Source organism: Coptis chinensis, chromosome 8, assembly GCF_015680905.1.
Source record: "Coptis chinensis isolate HL-2020 chromosome 8, ASM1568090v1, whole genome shotgun sequence".
Classification (NCBI taxonomy): Eukaryota; Viridiplantae; Streptophyta; class Magnoliopsida; order Ranunculales; family Ranunculaceae; genus Coptis; species Coptis chinensis.
Genome location: NC_141463.1, coordinates 88,667,666 through 88,686,749, shown reverse-complemented (window position 1 = coordinate 88,686,749; position 19,084 = coordinate 88,667,666). Strand labels below are relative to the sequence as shown.

The 19,084-nt window shown below is 37.5% G+C and overlaps 4 protein-coding genes across 5 annotated transcripts; 1 reads left to right on the top strand and 3 right to left on the bottom strand.

The window, feature by feature from the left end:
* The first annotated feature begins 2,138 nt into the window (after positions 1 to 2,138).
* Positions 2,139 to 3,093, top strand: LOC147484019 (uncharacterized). Its single transcript, XM_086577410.1, has 2 exons — positions 2,139 to 2,473; positions 2,582 to 3,093. Exons 1-2 carry the CDS (start codon positions 2,420 to 2,422, stop codon positions 2,972 to 2,974), a joined length of 447 nt encoding a protein of 148 aa, XP_086433536.1. The 5' UTR covers positions 2,139 to 2,419; the 3' UTR covers positions 2,975 to 3,093.
* Positions 3,094 to 3,494: 401 nt separating this feature from the next.
* On the bottom strand, positions 3,495 to 7,761 carry LOC147484018 (ARM repeat superfamily protein). Its single transcript, XM_086577404.1, has 8 exons — positions 7,265 to 7,761; positions 6,307 to 7,026; positions 5,424 to 5,519; positions 5,258 to 5,341; positions 4,876 to 5,110; positions 4,631 to 4,791; positions 4,238 to 4,516; positions 3,495 to 4,147 (listed from the first exon to the last, which is right to left on the bottom strand). The coding sequence occupies exons 1-8, from the start codon at positions 7,616 to 7,618 to the stop codon at positions 4,091 to 4,093; spliced, it is 1,986 nt and encodes a 661-aa protein (XP_086433530.1). The 5' UTR covers positions 7,619 to 7,761; the 3' UTR covers positions 3,495 to 4,090.
* Positions 7,762 to 10,692: 2,931 nt separating this feature from the next.
* On the bottom strand, positions 10,693 to 14,753 carry DIT1 (dicarboxylate transporter 1). The gene is made up of 3 exons (XM_086577409.1): positions 13,323 to 14,753; positions 11,861 to 12,082; positions 10,693 to 11,305 (listed from the first exon to the last, which is right to left on the bottom strand). Exons 1-3 carry the CDS (start codon positions 13,977 to 13,979, stop codon positions 10,943 to 10,945), a joined length of 1,242 nt encoding a protein of 413 aa, XP_086433535.1. The 5' UTR covers positions 13,980 to 14,753; the 3' UTR covers positions 10,693 to 10,942.
* An 889-nt stretch (positions 14,754 to 15,642) lies between these two features.
* LOC147484016 (ELMO/CED-12 family protein) lies at positions 15,643 to 18,933 on the bottom strand. 2 transcript variants are annotated; one of them, XM_086577340.1, is made up of 10 exons: positions 18,817 to 18,933; positions 18,471 to 18,605; positions 18,283 to 18,391; positions 18,020 to 18,132; positions 17,421 to 17,489; positions 17,182 to 17,297; positions 17,040 to 17,094; positions 16,811 to 16,931; positions 15,910 to 16,055; positions 15,643 to 15,803 (listed from the first exon to the last, which is right to left on the bottom strand). In XM_086577340.1, the coding sequence occupies exons 2-10, from the start codon at positions 18,594 to 18,596 to the stop codon at positions 15,702 to 15,704; spliced, it is 957 nt and encodes a 318-aa protein (XP_086433466.1). In that variant the 5' UTR covers positions 18,597 to 18,605; positions 18,817 to 18,933; the 3' UTR covers positions 15,643 to 15,701. The 2 variants fall into 2 exon arrangements, with proteins under 2 accessions (XP_086433466.1, XP_086433467.1); XM_086577341.1 differs by having other exon boundaries at positions 18,699 to 18,821.
* Between the last annotated feature and the right edge of the window lie 151 nt (positions 18,934 to 19,084).

Here is a 19,084-nt window from a genome sequence, read left to right as displayed (position 1 = left end):
TCTTACTTTACAAAACTAACATCCCTGAGTAGAGAGTTTCTGTTAACACTTAAACGATAATCAACATGAGCAGTGAAACACCACATTGCTGAAACACTTTATTTTCTTTACTAGTTTCGGGACACCCCCAATGTCAGTTGTCCAGGTTCTCCCATTGCTTGAGATATACATTTTGTCCGTCATATTGATCCCCCAGGGCCTGAAGAATAGTGTAAATGTGTAATGGATGTGTTAGTCAACCACCATAGAACTATTCTTGGTGATGATCATGCAAATGAAGACAATAGAGAATTCTTTGAAAATCTTAGAGTAGATTCAAAGATTAGTAATGAAGAAGCAACTCTTCTTACATCAGCATTCACTGGAGATGAGATCAAATTAAGAAGCTCTTTTGAGATGGATAGCTATAAAACCCCAAGCCCAGATAGATACACAGCTCAATTCGTCAAGTTCAGTTGGTTTGTGATTAGGGAGGATTTATGTATATATGATACATGTACTCCCTAAAGGTATCAACTTCACTTTCCTGTGTTTAATAACTAAAATTCCTAATCCTTCAAAGGCAGCAGACTACAGACTTAATCATCAGCTTGAATCAAGCTGCCTTCATACCAAAAATATTCAACAAAGACAATATGCTTATTTCACATGAGCTCATGTGAAAAAACATGATAAAAAGGGTATCTCCCCTAGATGTTAATTGAAGGTTGCCATTAGTAAAAGTTTTGATACTATGTCAGTTGGACTTCTATTGAAAGCCTCCTCCTCTGTCTCACTTTTTCCCATCTATAGTGCATTGGATTAAGATGTGTTAATCCACACCATAATACTCTATCCTAATAAATGGTTCTCCCCAGGACTACTTCAAAGGAAAGAGAGGATTGAGACAAGGAGGCTCTATGTCCCCTTATCTCTTTATGGTTATTGTCGGTACAATTGTAGAAGAAGATAGCGTTGAAACGACTATTGCTTATTTCTTGCACAAGATAGAGGTGGTTGGAGATATTTATGAACGGATGGTTATCTAAACATTTGATCATTAATCTGAAATTCCTGTCCTCGTAATTAAACGGGTATTGAATATTAGCGTAGTCGTACGGACAATAAATGGAAGACACTGGAAGAATTTTATTCAAACTGATGACGATGAAAGAAAGGAGTAGAAGCAATTGAAACATGACCGCTTGAATCCTACACCCACACTCTACTTCTTCCGTTGATCACCAAAGCATCACTCTAAGCAACGAGAAGAACAACCGTGATAAAATCTCAATTCCCAAGTTAAAGGTCCCAGTATGTAACCTCAATTCTTCATTCGGTAGCTTATTTGAAGGTTGCACACTGCAAACACTAGCTAGCTAGGGTGTTCTTAGCATTCAATGATCACGACCAAACACGATCTATCACTAAATGTGTGGTTAGGAGTCTAGATATTGCGTCCATAACACGTCCACGAAGATGCAACTTGTGTTGAGGTCCAACACGGTGGCTGAAACCAACTTTATGTCTACCCCGGCGTAGTTGGGGTATTTATAGATGGTGAACATGGATATCTACCCAACACGTGTATTGACAAACACAAATGTATGGTCGAGATTGATAAAAAGTGTTGAATTGGTGGTGGTAGGAACTCTGTAATAATGAGGAGTGGTTACGGTGGTTCGTAATTTGCGGAAATAGAATGTGTAAGTAAGGCTCTAGCAATGATTGCTTCTAGAAGATAGGTTGAGTCATGAGATAGAACACTCTATGTGAAGATGTGCGAGTCAATCCCTTCTGGAGCGATCTCGTAGCTCGAGGGTGTGAGTCGATGATGTAGGTCGCTCTGAAGACAGTTCGGGAAACTGGGCCAGAGGTCGGTGTGGTATTTCCGCTATGCTAGATACGTGCTTGATATTCCTGAATGAGAATATCACTCCCTCACAATGACGATACCAAACATGGAAGAAATGTGAAAACGGCAGTTGTTAGTTGTGGATCATTTTAAACATCCCAGATCTCCATAATAAGCACACGCCATCGAGTATAGGAAATCTTGGTGCCTAATTCTATTTGAAAGTGCATTCCGTGTTAATTATTTATGGAAATATCCACAGCTATTTAGGTTGTCGAGGTTTAATCCCATTGCAAGTAAAAAAAATCCCACAGGCCAACCGCCAATGTTTCTTTAACCTTCGTAAACAAGTTGACCGTTTAGTGAACAGAAAGATCATCATTATCTACTTACAACTTACAACTTCAATTCCATGCATCAAAAGCCACGTGCATCTTTAGTTGATGACATTTTGATTGACGATGGACACGTATTGCCTCAGTATCACAAATACACCGTCACACACACCTTGAAAAAACCCCGTCCTCTTTCTCATCCATACAGAAAACATCACCCGCCAAAACAGAAGAAAAAAAACATTGCGACATGGTTTTCACTGAAGAACCCATTGTGTCTCGCCTCGACCGCCTTGATGTCATGGTAGTTCTTCACTCTTTACATCTCCTTCATAGCATTTTTCGTTTCTCAAATGTTGATTACTATTGTATTGATGACTGTTTGCGTTTCTGCGTTGTTGGATGTGATTAGTTAAAGCACTTGGAGGAACTTAGAAGAATCAACAGGTCGCCGAGGAGTTCATATGCATCGACACCATCAACAAGGACCCACGCAAGTGATGAAGGATTGTCATCAGTTGATTCGTCACCCAAGAGTCTAGAAAAATCTTGTCGGCCTATCGATATTGTTCTGAGGGAGACTGAGATCAAAGGAAATCTCATTGACAGGCTTCTCATAGTAGAAGACCGTTTACTAAAGCTGTGCATAGAGTTAGAGCAAGATATGAAAGCGAAGAAGAAAGAAGAGGAAGACGGAGACGATATGGAGAAGAAGAAAGAACACAAGAAGGGTTTGAAGAGCTTGGTGAAATCTTGTGTTACAGGGAAGTCACCAAAGTCATCACCCAAGTCGAAACACAAGTGATCCATAGTTTAAGTTTCAAGTTTTCAACTAGCTTGCTATATGACTTCTATGTATGTAAAAGAAGATAGCATGTTCATACATATTTGATATCACATAGGTGTTGAAGTTTTTCTTCTTTATGTGGAGTTGCGGACATACATTGTGCTGAAACTAGAGTTGTTTTTCAAGGGAAGCAAGGCCCTTGTCGTTCAATAAATGGGATACCATGTCGATATGTCGTTCAGTAAATGTGACCCCTTCATCCCTCAAAATCTATATAAAAATTTGGGCAAGACCGTGATAAGGGAAAACTCTTGCAAAAATCAGAACATGCAAAACTTTTATGTGATTCTGAAAAAGCTACATGATTACCAAACAAGCAAAGAAAGGCATGAACGAAAGAATGCAATTTCTGTAACAAAGTGACTGAGAAATGCTTATTTACCAATTGACTATGCTCAAATGTTTAAAGGCGCGATGAGTGATTTATCGGGAGTAGTAAAGGTGTTGTAAACATTTGGGGCAAGAGTTTCTCTTCAGATTTGTATGAATCATTAGCAATCTAAGATATATCTTGGGTCTTGGGTTTGTAAGACCCGGTTCCCGTATAGCGTTCCCCCTTGATTCAAACAGGTTACAACACAATGTCGAGAGCAACAACCAAAATAGTAACCAACACTTCTTCACTCAACTGGAGGCTCTTCTATTTTACAAGTCAGGTGCGTTGCAGGATTCTACATACGTATGTTTACCTAGTACAACCGCAACACTCGTAATTACATACAACAATATGATTGTCATAATAAAACAAAATTCAGGATGATGGGTCAGAAATGGCTAAATGGTGATCAAACCTTTAGATCATCGTGAAAGTCGAAAGTGCACACCAATGATTGCAAAAATGCCTGCCCCAGTATGAGGGGTATGGTGCAGATGATGACAGAAATGACGGGGGTGCAACAGGTCTTGTGAAGTCTTTTTATCTTCATCGTGGCAATAAAAGTTGTCTGTCAAAGTAGGATGTGCCTTATCCTTTAAGCCAGAGATAAGATGCAGTGAAACACAATGACTCCACCTGTTCACTGGCTCCAACCTACTTCCTCTTCAACGTTTTGGAGCAGTAAGGAATATAAAGGATCATGCTGCAGCATCGCTGAAAACTGTGCACTGTTCAAGTACCGTTTTTACTCGAAACTGCAAGACAACATGTTGTATTATAGTTCTTAGTACTGAAATAATACATGAAGAATGATGAATAGATTTCAAGACATGTACTATGACAACCTTTGCGTCTAAGCAAGGATCATTAACCATGCTCTTTACTTGAGAGATTATGCCGTAATCACGTAGTCTGGTAACTCTAGCAGACGAACCAGGACTTCCTGGATAAGTAAGATTTACAACACACCAGATGGTAGCAACACGTAGCTGATTGTCACTACACTGCAGGAACTTCATTATTACAGATTGAGCGCCTCCATCTGCTTCAGGTAGTAGTTGGTGCATTACTGCCTCTTTATGCAGCTCGCTCCCAGTTGAGATATTACTGAACACGTACATTCCCTAAAATTAGATTAGATAATCAGTCAGATTTAAAAGAGCCAACATACCCTATTACTGAAGAAGACTTTCCTTTGATCAGTTCTATATAAAAAACTTGTATGGCAAAGTTTTGACCTGAATGCACACTTCTGATTTTGAAGCACTCCGAACTTGCCTTCCAACCGCATTTACAACAACACCCCCTTCAATAAACACATGCTCAATGGAATTGATACCTCCATCAACCAGATTACGGACCAGGGCAAGGGCTTGCTCTTGGACAAAAGGCTCTGGGTCTGCAATATATATAAACAAAAGGTGGTCAAGATTGGATAGATATTTACATTCAGCCAGGAACAATGAATGAGCATGATATTTACCACAAATGAGACTTGTTAATGTTGATGCTGTTAGCTCCAACAAAATACGTTCTTTATTACTATTTTCAGTAAGGAACATCAAGTTCCTCAATGCCCATACTGAGTTTAGCCTGAGAGTTGAATCCATCGATTTTGATAGCTGAACAAGCTCTTTCAAACCTCCGCACTGAATGAAGATAGATTTACGGTTTGTAAAATTAACCACTACGTTACTGATAGTTTTGAGAGCTGCGACCTGAAAAAGAACATCATGGAATCACATAAAGGTCTCCAAAAGTTGCAAAATGTTCTTCAACTACAATGAAAATGTTAGATATCAATATTGTAGACTCGAGAGCTAAAAGATTGTAGAAGACCAGACAGACACAAATAGAAAGGATACCTGCAACGAAATAGGCGGGCCGTGCAAAAGCTGGACCAAGGGGGTGACCATTGTATCAGTCAAAAAATGACCTGCACTCAGATTCTGAAAACAATTTATAAGAAAAAACTCTAGAAGAAATAATTAACATTTCAATATCAGCAAAAAATCAATAATTATTGCGAACCTTCACTGACCGAGTGACGCTTTGCATACAGATGCAAGCTGCAGTTCGCACTTCAGCACAATCATGTGTAAGCGTGGATGTCACCAACTTCAGGGCCTACACAATACACCATTACGTCATTATTAGGCCTTCCACCCAAACAACGATATGCTAGTAAAGAACATAAATTATGTGACTTTGCAAGATGTATGAATGTCTTCTGCTTCCAAGCATATTTCTCAAAGCAACTGGACATCATCTTCCTGCTAATGTAGCAGGTAGTGTTTGTTTGAGTTCTGGGCAGATGGGACAATTTTTTATGTTTCAACGACGTAAACCCCTACTATTTTCCTATATAAAGATGTGTGAGAAAAGGCTAAAACTAATTAAGGTCATACAGTGTTTTCTCTCTTCTTCGCTGAAACTAATTTAGGCCGTATAGTCTATAGTGTTTTCTCTCTTCTTCTCCAGACATTTCCTTCTTCTTCTTCTTCTTCTCATATTCAATAGCCTGAATATAATTTTACCGTGCATCTACGCATATTTATGACATTACATTGGAAACAACAAGTAGGGAAAGCACTCGTGGGGATGATCTATGACAAGCACCATATCCGTAACTATTCTTAAATCATTTAGGCAGTAAGTAGTACAGTTCAAAATCTCAAAATGCTTGGCAATAACGTCCGGCTTCCATCCTATTGAAAGTTTGAAACAGTATAATACCATCTCAAACAGCTTAAAGCAATTCAGAACTCATTTTCTCGACAAGATTTGCTTTATAATCTAGGAAACCTAAAATATCGAAAAATCAAAAGCTCAAGTCTTCATCTTTCCTAGTCTGGGCAAGTCTCATATGAAAAAAGGTAGAACAAGTTGCCAATTATAGTAACAGAAGACGAACCTGCAATGACAAGAACCTTTCCCTGCAGATTTCCAACCTCGAGCAAAGTTCAGCTATTGCCAACAATAGTCCCTCCAACTGCTTGGCAAGTATCATGTCTCTGTGCAAGAAGTTGCAAAGCTTATCAAGAGCATTCACCTCAAATGCTAATTTTTGGAGATCTTCATTGTCAGCAATTAAACCTGCCAGTGCAAATGGAACTTCATCCCCAACTCGACCGGGCTCTTCAAGAAGCTCAATCAGTAACATTATCAATTTGGTTCTTAATCCAATATCTTGCAGGTAGCAAGGGGATGTGCGGCCTATAACAATCAAGCAAACACTGGCAAGTAATCTAGTACGAGGATATCTATCCTTCATTAACTCAGTTACTGATTTCAAAGCTCTTCCGCTATCAAGGCCCACAAACTTTGAAATGACTTCAGGGTTGTTTTTGATAATTGCTGCTAGAGAATCTAAACTAGCCTCTCTTTGATTAAGAGATCCTTCAAGCAACATAACAAGCCTCCTTAAAGTGCCGGCTTCGCACAAGGCTTTTTGTTCTCCACTTGTCTCACAAGAGTGAGTTATGATACTTGCACCGAGTTCCGTAACATTTTCATTCTCACTATTCAAGAGTGAAAGAAGAAATGTCATGTTTTCATCTTTGTGGAAATCATATTTAGGGGCTAATTTAGATTGAAATATCATCTTGAGAGAACGGGCCCCCGCATCCACAACCTGGAAACAAATACATTGTGAGAATTTGACCAGTACAGTAAATCATTATGAGAATGTATGTAAAAACTGTTCAATGAAGTAAACAAAGACAACATCTTTTATATCCAATTACAACAAAAGAGCGGCAAGATATCTTTCCAAATTCTAGGCAGTAGCAATATAACTTAGCACCACACCACACCACACCACACCACATCACATCACTAGAAATTAAGCATGTATTATTAATATTATATACCTTATCATCAGAATGAGAAAGTAAGCGAATCAAATGAGGAAAAGCCCCAGAATCAAGAACAGCTTTAACACCAGCATCGACCCCACAAGCAAAGCTACCAATAGTAGCTGCAGATTGCACAAGAATTGACAAGTCAGAATCATGAGCCGAAGCTAGAATTTCAACAATTTTGGGAACTGCACCAAGTTTGATGTAGGAAATTTTCTTTGTCCTGTTTCCAATGATTTGATTCTTCACTTCTCTTAAGGTTTTAAGTTTCACTTCTCCTTGTTGTTCTGATTTCAGATATGAGATTAGAAACTCCGGTCGATTTGCTGTTGCTGCTGGTGTTGATGCTGATGATGATGTTGGCATGGTTTGTCGATATTTTCGCGGAATTTTGAGAGATGAGGATGGGTTTGTTTTTGTGTAAAGGTAATGCGGCGTTTTGAGGATGATTGATTTAAATAGGAGAAGATCAGTTGTAAAAAAATTTTGAATATATATTAAAGTCGTTAAATTCAAAAAACGAAAAATAGCAAATAATAATTTGTCTACGTGGGTGGCCACTTGAAAACAAAATAATATTATGTCGACATTATATGCCACCTGTATTGAGTTATTGCAATCAAATAAAAGTTTGACAACAATTATAGGTGGATGCTATATTATGATGTCCAAAGAAAGTAGGACATCAAGGCATTGACTACGGATCTGCTATATTAGTTGATATACAAGTATTCAAACCGTACTAGGCATCTAGGTTTTTTTTTTTTTTTCCTCCTGAATTCTTGAAACCCATTATTCGAGATCGATAATTAGCATGGTTTTTGTAATTACATAGAGGAGAATTTAATATAAAGAATAATTATACTAGATAACTGTAAGGCAGTGAGGCGTGAGCGGAGGTGGAGAAGAGAGAGGGAGAGATGAGTTTGTGGTAGGGGTGATAAAAGGGCGGGGCGGCCCGCCCTCAAACCATAAAAGCCCGTGATTGAGATTGGGGTCGGTCCCTTCTTTTGATATTGAGGGCGGGTCGAAAGTAGGGTCAAGTGAAAACTCAGCCCTTAACCCCCCTCGACCCTCATTTTTTAGGGCCCAAATAAAAGGGCGGTCGGGCCGGTCTAATTATACTTCACTAGTTTACTATTTTTTTTGTTTTTTTTTTTTTAAAAATTGATTTAATGATATGTATATAAGTATACAAAACTAATTCTTATATCTTTAGAAAAAAATAGATAGAGATGGTAGAAGAGATGATATTCTTAAAACATCTACATTTTTCATACTTAACTATGTTGTTAGGTTGGATTTGCTTTATGTATGACTTATATACATATCATTAAATCAATTACAAAAGTGCATATATTGTATTATGTTATAATTTATTCCCTATTGAAAACAAATTTAATGATTTTTTTATACAATTTAGATAATTATATTATAATACATAAATATATATTATAATACATAAATTATCACTCCTATTTTGGGTTTACACAAAATAATCATAGTTCACTTTTCTTTTTATATTTGACCTCTTTTACTCAAATTACAAAATACCTCATATGATATGTGGTAAACTACTATTATTAAACATCATTTTGTAGTGAAAATATTTAGTTCAAATAGAGATAATTGTGGTACTACATATATAATGTAAAAAAATAAAATATATCTTATCGAAAAAAAAAAAAAAAAAAAAAGGGGCCAAGTGAGGGGGGAAGAAGGAGACCAAATCTTGGGGCAACCCCTGCCTATGCTCCGAACCCTAGACCCTAGCCTGGCCTAACAAGCATGAGGGTCGGGTAGGCCACTCCAATCAAATCTGGAGGGCCAACTTTTGAGGGTTTTGACGCGCATTTTTGAGGGCCGGGTTGAGGGCCGGGTTGAGGGTCGGAGGGCCAAATTATCACCCCTAGTTTGTGGTGGGGAGAGAGAGAGCTGGGTTTGGTTGAGAATGAAGGAGGAAGAGGGAGAGGGAGAAGAAGAGTGAAGGAGAGATTGAGATTGTGTAAATCACTCTTGGGTGTGAAAACAGTTTTTAAGGAGGGATTAGGGGAGAGGTCGGAGGCTGACGGAAAAAATGAGAGAATAAAGGAGGATGGTAAAAACACAAAATAAATGTTATTTAGGGTATGGACAAACACATGGGAGAGTAGGGTGGCGTTTTGTACCAAACCCCGCTAACCGGCCTGAATCAAACCACGAAATTAAGCGGGTTTGGGTTGGTTTGGGTTGGAAAAAGGCTTTTGGTCATTTAAGGGTTGACCCGCCAAACCCGTCAAATAAATGGGTTGGGTTAGGGTCACACATGTTAACCCGGGTAACCCGTTAGTATACCCGATTAGTTTCCTTGTCCAATGGGTCGGCTCATCAACCCGTGACCTGTATGACCTGTTTTAAGTCCTTAAACATATATGTTTCCGAATTTTATTAAATCTCATATTCCCAATTACCTAAAAGAAAATATTAAACAGAAAATGATCAACTAGATTTAGAAAGATAAGCCGGCAATCCAACATATAGAATATTATAGATTCATTCAATAAATATATTATCACATATATTAACATTGAATCCTTACCCTAGTCTCAATTATATAAAGAGAACAATGAAACCGTCGAAGTCACAATAAAATTTGCATTTATTTAATAATAGGTTTGCCCACGAGGTAGCAAAGTGAATAAACTGGACATGCATAGTTGTTGTTTCTAGTTTGGTTGTATTTTTTGTTTGGCTAACAGGTTGTTTCACTTATTTGGTTCAGGCGTTCATGCATGTGCTTCAACAACTCTGAGCACTTTTGCAAGTTCTTTTATTATTTAGATTAATAAATATTCTTTATCCAAAAAAAAATAGAACTTACGGGTTATCTGTTAACCCGATCCGAAATTGACCCGCTAGCTTAGCGGGTCACCCGTTGGATAACCCGTTACATATGCGGATTGGGTTTGGGTTTGACAAACTTGACACGATTAGTAATTGGGTCGGGTTTGGGTTTGCTCTCCTAACACGTGACCCGAGTATGACACGACACGAACCCGACCCAACACGACCCATTGCCACCCCTATGGGAGAGTGACACGTATAAAGTGGTTTTTTGTGAGAATGTTGAATAGGAAAAAAAATAAAAAATAATTATATAATTTAAGTTACATTAGGAGGATTCTTCTAAATTATTAATAAAAAGGGGGTTTTCTAATTTTTGTGAAAGGAGTGTTTATAAATTGAACAAATAGGGAGATTTCAATTTGCCTACTCGATAGTAGAGAGTGGATTTCTCAAAACCTAACTATCATATAGTGTAGAGATTTGGGTGCATTGGTTCAAAACTCAAACTATTCGAGTGACTCTAATAAAAGAAAGTAAGAAACAGAATGATCGAAACGAGTTCTCCCAATGCGCCAGCTGAAAGTAAATAGAAACAACCATCAAACCAATCACTGTTTGTGGAACGCATCTTTGACATCAAAATTTAGAATACAAGTTTGAGACTAAACAGTACCGTTCTTTCCATGGTAAAAACTAATGTTTCAAATAAACCTCCTGGAAGTAAAGAATCAAAAGAGCAAAAAGACTAAACAGTGTCTCAATTGATACAAAAAAGAAATTAAGTGGCCCGTCCATGGAGGTGTATAGCATCACAACCCAGAAAAGTTGCAGTTGTGACACACACAGGTAATCTTATACTGCATCTCACCACAAACCAATGAACTTCCACCACGCCCCTCCGACACCAAGCCAAATGAGTATGTTAACTACAGAGATGATGAATCCATAGCCCCACCACTGGGCCAGCGGCACATAATTGGCGCCGTAGAAAACTGGGGCAGACCCAATACCATAGTGGGTAAGTCCACCCATGAGGTTTGAGAGGAAAGATAGTACCATGGCCCCAAAGAGTGGTGGAGTGCCCAGAGCACTTGCTACAGAAAGGAATGCTGTGAACATAGCACCGATATGGGCAGCACCACTAGCAAAGAAGTAATGCGAGTAGAAGTAAAGCAGAACTAGAATTCCGAATGACAACTGCCATGAAAGACCAAGCCCACCAACAACCTGCAAACAAGTAGATAATTGTGTTACTGATAATGGTTTCACTGGAGTTACCTAATTAATACAAATCATTTTGATAAAAAGAACAATTTAACAATGGCTCTTGAATACATAATATTTGTCTACTGAGGTCTCCTTGTAAAAAGAGTTACATCTTAGATATTACAATGTGTTGATACCCAAAATTAAACAATTAGAAAGGCAGAGAGAAAGGGGGAGGGGAAGGCGGCGGGTTCCAGTACATGAAACAGACAATGGGTACTACAGTACAATATTTGTCATCTAACAAGCTGGATATGGATCAACACTTTCATAATTGCTATTGATATTGAACATATTATTAAAAAACATAATTGTATATCACAGATCACAAGTTTGAGACAGTATTTTTAATGGATAAGCATCAATTGAAACGTTTTTAGATTGGAGACCTTCTCAAATGTGATGCAAACACCACGAGATGTAAGGAGCTTCAACAAGTATAGCATATTAATAATGCATCGCAAACAATGAGGAAAAGTGTAGGGCTTCCCCTAGGAGGAGAAAAACATAACGAACCTTAACTACAGTCTCGCTGAACCACGATATGAGACCGTATTTGTTGAGATATCCAGCCATGGCAATGAGTGCAGCAAACCAAGTGAGGGTGTCCCAGGCAACTGCTTCACCCAAGCATTCCTTCCAAGTAACAACTCCAGTTATGAGAAGGACGGACAATCCAAGAATTGCAGCAGTGACAGCATCCACTTTCAGCGCTCCTCCAAAAATCCAAAGACCAACCTGAACAGATCCGAAACATCACTTGACTGTAGTTAATAGAGCCTAATAGAGCCTAAGCACGACTATCACTCAACCGGCATTTACCATATATATACTTATGGTGTCTGTATTTGATTTCAAATATTCACTTTGAAACACTCTACATATATATGAATCATGAAAAACAATTTTTTACAAACAAGACAAAAAAAAAGTCATGAAACAAGGGAAAAACGTTTGGACATTTCGATCAGTAGCATTCTACTTCTTCTGGACTGAAGTATCTAAGACCGTAAACACACCAAAGCAATCAATACATATTAAAAGTGAAATGAAAGAATACAAGTATTATTTCCATCTAAGATTATATTTATTAATACTTTAATCAAATATCACTCAACACAAAAAGGCTAAAATGTAGCGCGCGTACAAACTCGGAATTCAGGGGAAAAAACTCCTTTGTAAAGACTGCTTGGTTAAAACGGTATCTACCTAAGGAATTTTAAGGATCCTGCACTCATTCAAATCAATATGAAAGGATTGTAAGTGTCTCAGGTGGCACTTGCGTTGTTGCTTCACTCGCTTGGTCTCTCAAGATCAACAACCCATGAATGTTTTTGCTCGAAGGGTTTTACTATAGTAAATTTCCACGGAAACAGATTTGATGAGGTAAACCTCTATCACATCTATCTATATAACACTACAGATGAAGCAATATACAGACAACGATCCATTCAAACAATACCAGACATCCTAGAAAACGGACATGATATTCTTAATGTTAGGATAATATCAAGGTTTTGAAACCTCATTGTTTATTGCTCATGATCACAGATTCCACCATTTTGGCATGCTTTGCTTTCTTCTGTTTGCTTTACACTAATAATGACAACTATTAACAAATAACAATAAACTAAAGGATGAACAGAGGATTGCATATATTTCAGGGAAAATAAATATAAATCATAAAGTGAAGTTATAAGCTATCCTTTTGAATTATAATCATAGCAAACACTGAAGCATGATTAACATATAAAACATAAATACATAACTAGGATTGTAAAACTTTGCAATTTTACAACCAGCTCAATCAGGTCAGTATCTCCACGAGCAGGTATCCTCCGCCTTGTAATATTACAACCAACTCAATCAATCAAGAACACTAAATATCATGAATATATCAATATCTAAACAGCAAACAGAGAAATGAAGAACAATGTGAACACAAGAAACTAAGTACAAAGTGTATCAAAATGTATACCGTGAGAAGAAGAGTAACAGCCATTATCGACTCATTCTTGGACATTGGCCCCATCTTCTCCAACTTCTCCTTTGCAAGTTTAGGCGCATCAGGGCTAGTCTTCACAGTTGGTGGATAAATCAAATATAAAATAAATGGAACCACAACTAACGACACCAAACCCGGTACAATCGCAGCCTTAGCCCAAAGTGTCCAACTAATATTCTGTTGTATTGTATTAAACGTCAAATTCGCACTCAATGGATTAGCAGCCATAGCTGTTAAAAACATCGAAGACGAAATAACTGATGTCTGAAAACAAGTCAACATCAACCAAGACCCTAATTTCCTCTCCGTCCCGTCTCCAACATTACTACCACAAGCAACACATAGTGACTTAACAAGTGGGAGAAAAATCCCACCAGCTCTAGCTGACACAGACGGTATCGCCGGAGCTAATAACGCTTCACTAAACACTAAACTATACCCTAATCCTAACGAAGAACTACCAAAAATTGACACAAACTGATAAGCAATTCTATTACCAAGTCCAGTTTTAATAAACCCACGTGCAAAAAAGAAAGCCAGAGCAATTAACCAAGGTATAGGATCACCAAATGCCGAAAAAGCCGCCCCAAATGTTAACGTTTTGGTTAAAACTGATGCACCCAATCCCATTAAAGCCACTGCACCTAATGGTAATGGTTGTGTAATAATTCCAACTATTGTAGCTAAAAATATGGCCAGTAATTGCCATGCATTTTTTGTTACCCCAGCTGGCACTGGAATGAACCATAGTATTACTCCTGTTGCTATTGATGCTATTAATGGTTTTTGATGCTCCTTGCCATGGCTCTTTTTTAGGTGGTTGTGGTACTAGTACTGTGGCGGATGATTTTACAATGAAAGGAGTTCGATTTGAGGATGGGCTTATTTTTAACAGTTTTGAGGAAAGGTTTGAGGGGAGGATTGGTAAGTGGGATTTTCTAAGTGATGGGAATTGAAGGGACGATATATTGGATCTGATTAAAGAACGAGATTTTGAAGTTGGGATTGATCGAAATATTGGATTATAGGATGATGAAATAGTTAAGTTTAGAGAGGCCATCTGAAATGGCGCAATTTTGAGGATGAAGAAAAAAAAATGACACGATTTGTTCGAGGAGTATTTATATATGGAAGAATTTGTAACCGTGGATTTGGAACACGTGGCAGAATTTTAATGACTTTGTGACTTCCGTTGGAGAGTTGCTAAGTCCGTCATGGCAGGAATCTAGATTTGCAGAGCAGAGCAGGGCTTATTTTGGAGTGGGTTTTAGAAAGGTATGGTGGTATTTACCACAGAAATACACGTGCTCTGACACGGAACTTACTAAACAACAAAAAATCACAATGCAAGGACCAGAAGAATTCAGAGCAGAAGGAGATCAGTATCATTTTGAAAGTCCACACTCCACAGTACTGCAGTACAAGGTGGGGCAGTAAAATATTGCGGCTGAAATTTTGAGAATTCTGTACGATATTTTAAATTGTCAACATGATCATCAGTAACTTTTAGTCCAATGGAAAGCTGCCAAAATGAGGTGCTAAAGGGCGCAACGTCAGGTAAATAGCAGGAGAGTCAAATTTGAAAGCAGCTAAATAGAAAAACAGTTCTAATGGAGGGATGAAGATAAAATGTTAAAAGGATACGGACGGTATAGTTGGCACAGTTTCTTCCGTCCATCAAAATTTAACACACGAACAACTAGAAACTGTATCGTCCGTCTCTCAAAACTTATTATAACAGCTGCTAGTAAAGGTCTTAATTTTGACAGGATTTATGGCTCATTCCAAATTTAAGAGCCTTTTAGCAGCCCCATTGGAAACACATTTTGGTGGTTAGGGTACTATATTTGCCTTTTATGGCAGCCCATATAGCTTTCCATTGGACTTGCTTTGTCAGGCCAATATTTCGGTATGCTGAGATTTAAAAGGTCGGCGGCGCTGGGTCTGTTTGTTGACTTGTTCTGTTTGAGGCTTTGAGCATATTTCCACTTTCTTTTACCCTTAAAAGACTCGTTTTCTCGGATTCTTTCAAAGCAGCTAGTAAGTAAAAAGTAAAAATGCAGATACTTTTAGTCGAATGATCAGAAACAGCATTTGTCTAAAACACAATCTTTTCACGATCTTCAACTTCGGATACATTCCCTGTTTTACAATTGTCAATTACCAGCCAAACTGGTGGGATGTAAGTGATGTATGTTAAAAAGCTCCAATTAGAATCCACAATATGTTTTTTCTACATGTAAACAATATTTCTTATAAATTGATTGTGAATTTGTGATACAAGGGATACAGATTTGTACAGCAACTTTGCAAAACAAATAACTGTTGCTCACCCAATTATATTTTATTCCTTTATCTGTTCAACAGGTTATACATTGGCAGATCTTTCACACTAGATACATCCTCAAGCGCAAGTTCCCGTTCCAATTGTATTCTCGTGGATTTCAGAACTTCCTGGGAAATAGAATGATGGAAGAAACGATTAAAAAAGAAGACCATCATATGAGCTGTAGTCCTTGCCAGTAAAAGAAAAGGCAGATTAAGTTGGCAGATATATTACATTGAATTGCATGTAAGAAGCATGCTTGGCAAGCCACTGAGCATCCATCATTCGAAATGCTACACAATACAGGTCATCAAAGGCCATTTCATCTTCTTCTCTCAGGAACTCTAAGAACCGAATTCCCCCCTCAGTGGAAGGTTTACCTGCAAGAAGATGAAAATAAATTGTTAGAAAGTTTTCTGGGTAGCACACAATCTTGGTCAGTTGGTTGCAAGGTCTAATTGCTATGCAGACCACTCATAATCAAAATTCCAGGTGATTTGATTAAACCACATATACGAAATATCATTACATATCACTATGTTTGTTGCTACCGTTACTCAATAGTTCGCAGATTATCAAACAAAATATTCTTTCACTATAGGAGCGGATATCAAAACTATCAAAGAAGCTCTGACATGCATCCATTGACAAGGCTTGAAAGTTTTATGTCAAGACACTGGTGAGGATTTTCGAACAGTAAGAAAATCTCAACTTAGTGGGAAGAGGCTACATGACTTTCTGAATTATTAGAGTTGTCTAAACATTCCAACACACCTGTGGTGATATTGGTCGATCTGATAACAGACTCCAATTGCAGTTCTGAGACCCTTGCTAAATTTTATATTTTCTATGGTACGGTCCGTTACTAAGAATGGTTTTTGAAGCCAAAATGGTTGCTTTATAGCTTTCTTCTTTATAATTAAGTATTCATTACCTAAATTATATGAAAATTAATACAAAGATAGGTCCTAAAGACAAGGTTGATTTGGCATAATTTTTACCATGCGTGTTTCATAACCCAACAAGTGTTTTTCATTGTAACATGCATCACGGGTCCACACTGTCAACAAATGAACAATGGTACTAAGCAAAAACAATAAAACCCATGTATGGGGCTTCCGGTATATTAATTCACCTGAATGTAGATCCAACATCTGAACCAACATAAAAGATATGTTGATGCTAGCTACAGCAAAGGGATATTCCCACTCTGATCTATTTCCATCTTGTTTGTGCAACAATCTTTGGAATGATTCCTGAAATAAGCATATAAATAAATAAGATATATACCCTTCAATAAACTTTTATGAATTGCTAATAGACTGTTAATCAAATAATGTGGTCTACATGTCAAGAGGACGAACCGGATATTTCTTGGCGAAAAATATAAGATTCTCCAGTGATATTAGTCCACCACCTCTGATATTAAGGCAAACAAAAATATTTTATTCAAATTTATTTTAAGTGGGGGATCGAGAATAAATAGCATTTCTCAGACCTCTATACCTAAAATCTGTTGAAGGGTCATTTCCCTGCCAACCCATCTCCTTCCAAAGTTCTGACTTAAGAGGTGGGAGTTCTCTACCTGGATAGGCTAACCTCCATAGCTGCATAAGCGCATCCTGAAATAATATTCACATTTAATATAGGTCCATAGCACATTCTATGAACGACTTCAAGAATATAGCACAAATAGAAGAATATAACATTCAGAAATCGACTCTAAGTTTTGAATGAAGGCTTACTTGGTGTTCAAGAAGATTACCATCAAAGGGGACTTTCAACCTGAGTTGCAGATTTCTCAATCTCTCTTCCTAGAAGTGCACCAAATCAAAGCATCAAAGATATTGTTTTGCATGCTAGAAACTAAACTTTTCACTCAAAATGAAACATGGATTGATACAAAAATCAGAAGCAATGGCCAGAACATTTTCCAATTGAGTGCAGATTGTGACATTTCCAGTGCGACTGGTATTTTGACGTTGTATTATTATATTATACCAGACACTACTAACAATACCCTTGCCCTCAAATGCAGGAAATGGAGAGTCACAACCATCTTTACCGTAACAATATTGGTACCGCCACCCATAGAAATGTTAACATATGAGCAAGTGAGCAACCAACAATGAAGTCACTTTGGTATCAGAAGCTTATATAGTTCAACAGTTTGAGTTTCTCATCCATAAACACATAAATTTAAGCTTAAATAACAGCACAAGATCAAAACTCATTCAATACTTGGCCTAAGAAGTGAACATTTCCTAATGAGACCTCTACTAGAACATGAAAGTGGGATTCTATGTCACGAGTCATCTTATTGAGGTCATAACAAACATTTTACCTGTAAAGGATTAAGGTGAAGTGACATGCTCTTTCTGTTCAGTCCATTATGAGTGGCAAATGGATGAGGTAAAAGCCTTCCAAGAAGCGATCCAGATCCAAGGATGATATTTGCTACAAAGACCAAAGTAAAAATTATTCACACTAGTTGTTTCTCACAAATCACAATTTAGATTAAGTGGGCAAAACGAATCGCATTAACAATAAGTGGTATAAATAGAACCAAAAGTACAATTACTAAATTAAAAAACTTTAACTACTTACCCAACCATTGTGCCCATTGAGCAATTAAGTTCGAGAATAAAAATGTCCAATGAAGACGTTCCTTTTTCCTATCATCATCACGAATATCTCCATCTCCATGACTGTACCCCTGCAAATTTTAAAACTTTAGTAACAAAAAGCTCCAACCAGAATCCACAACAAATGCATTGAATGAGTAAGCATTTTACATTTGAGTGAGTCTCGTTTTGTTCATAAACACCTAATAAAGGTTCATTCAAGCTCTCCAAATTCTCATGGCGTTTTCCATCCAATTCTCCATGATGTGGCCTTCTTCGTAAAGTTCTTGATGTCATAAGGTAAGTCTGCAAAGCATTGATTACTTCTGTGAGTTGTTGTTATACATTGCACATGAAAAGAGTACGCGATTATACAACAGATTAAGGTATTGGGTTTACTTGAGGGTGAAGAAATACTTTACTTCAAAACCAAATAATTAAAAACAAATGCTTTCAATTGAACAAAAAATGGGATGCAAGAGAAAGAAACAAATATATATATATTGAAAACAAGTACCGTTGAAAAATTGAGGAGATCCAATTTTTGCAGCGGTTTAGTGTCGTGAGCTAGTTGCGCTCACGACAGAGAATTGGATCGGGTCAATTTTTTTTTTTTTTTTTGCCAATGGCCCTTTTTTTTTATTTATTTATTTAAATGTATTGGAGGCCCAATCTGTCAACCTGAGAATATGCCCATAATATGCCCATAGGAGAGAATTAGGAATGTTAATTCATCTTGCCTATTTTTGAAAATTGATTATTAGGTTAGGTAACAAATATTTTGT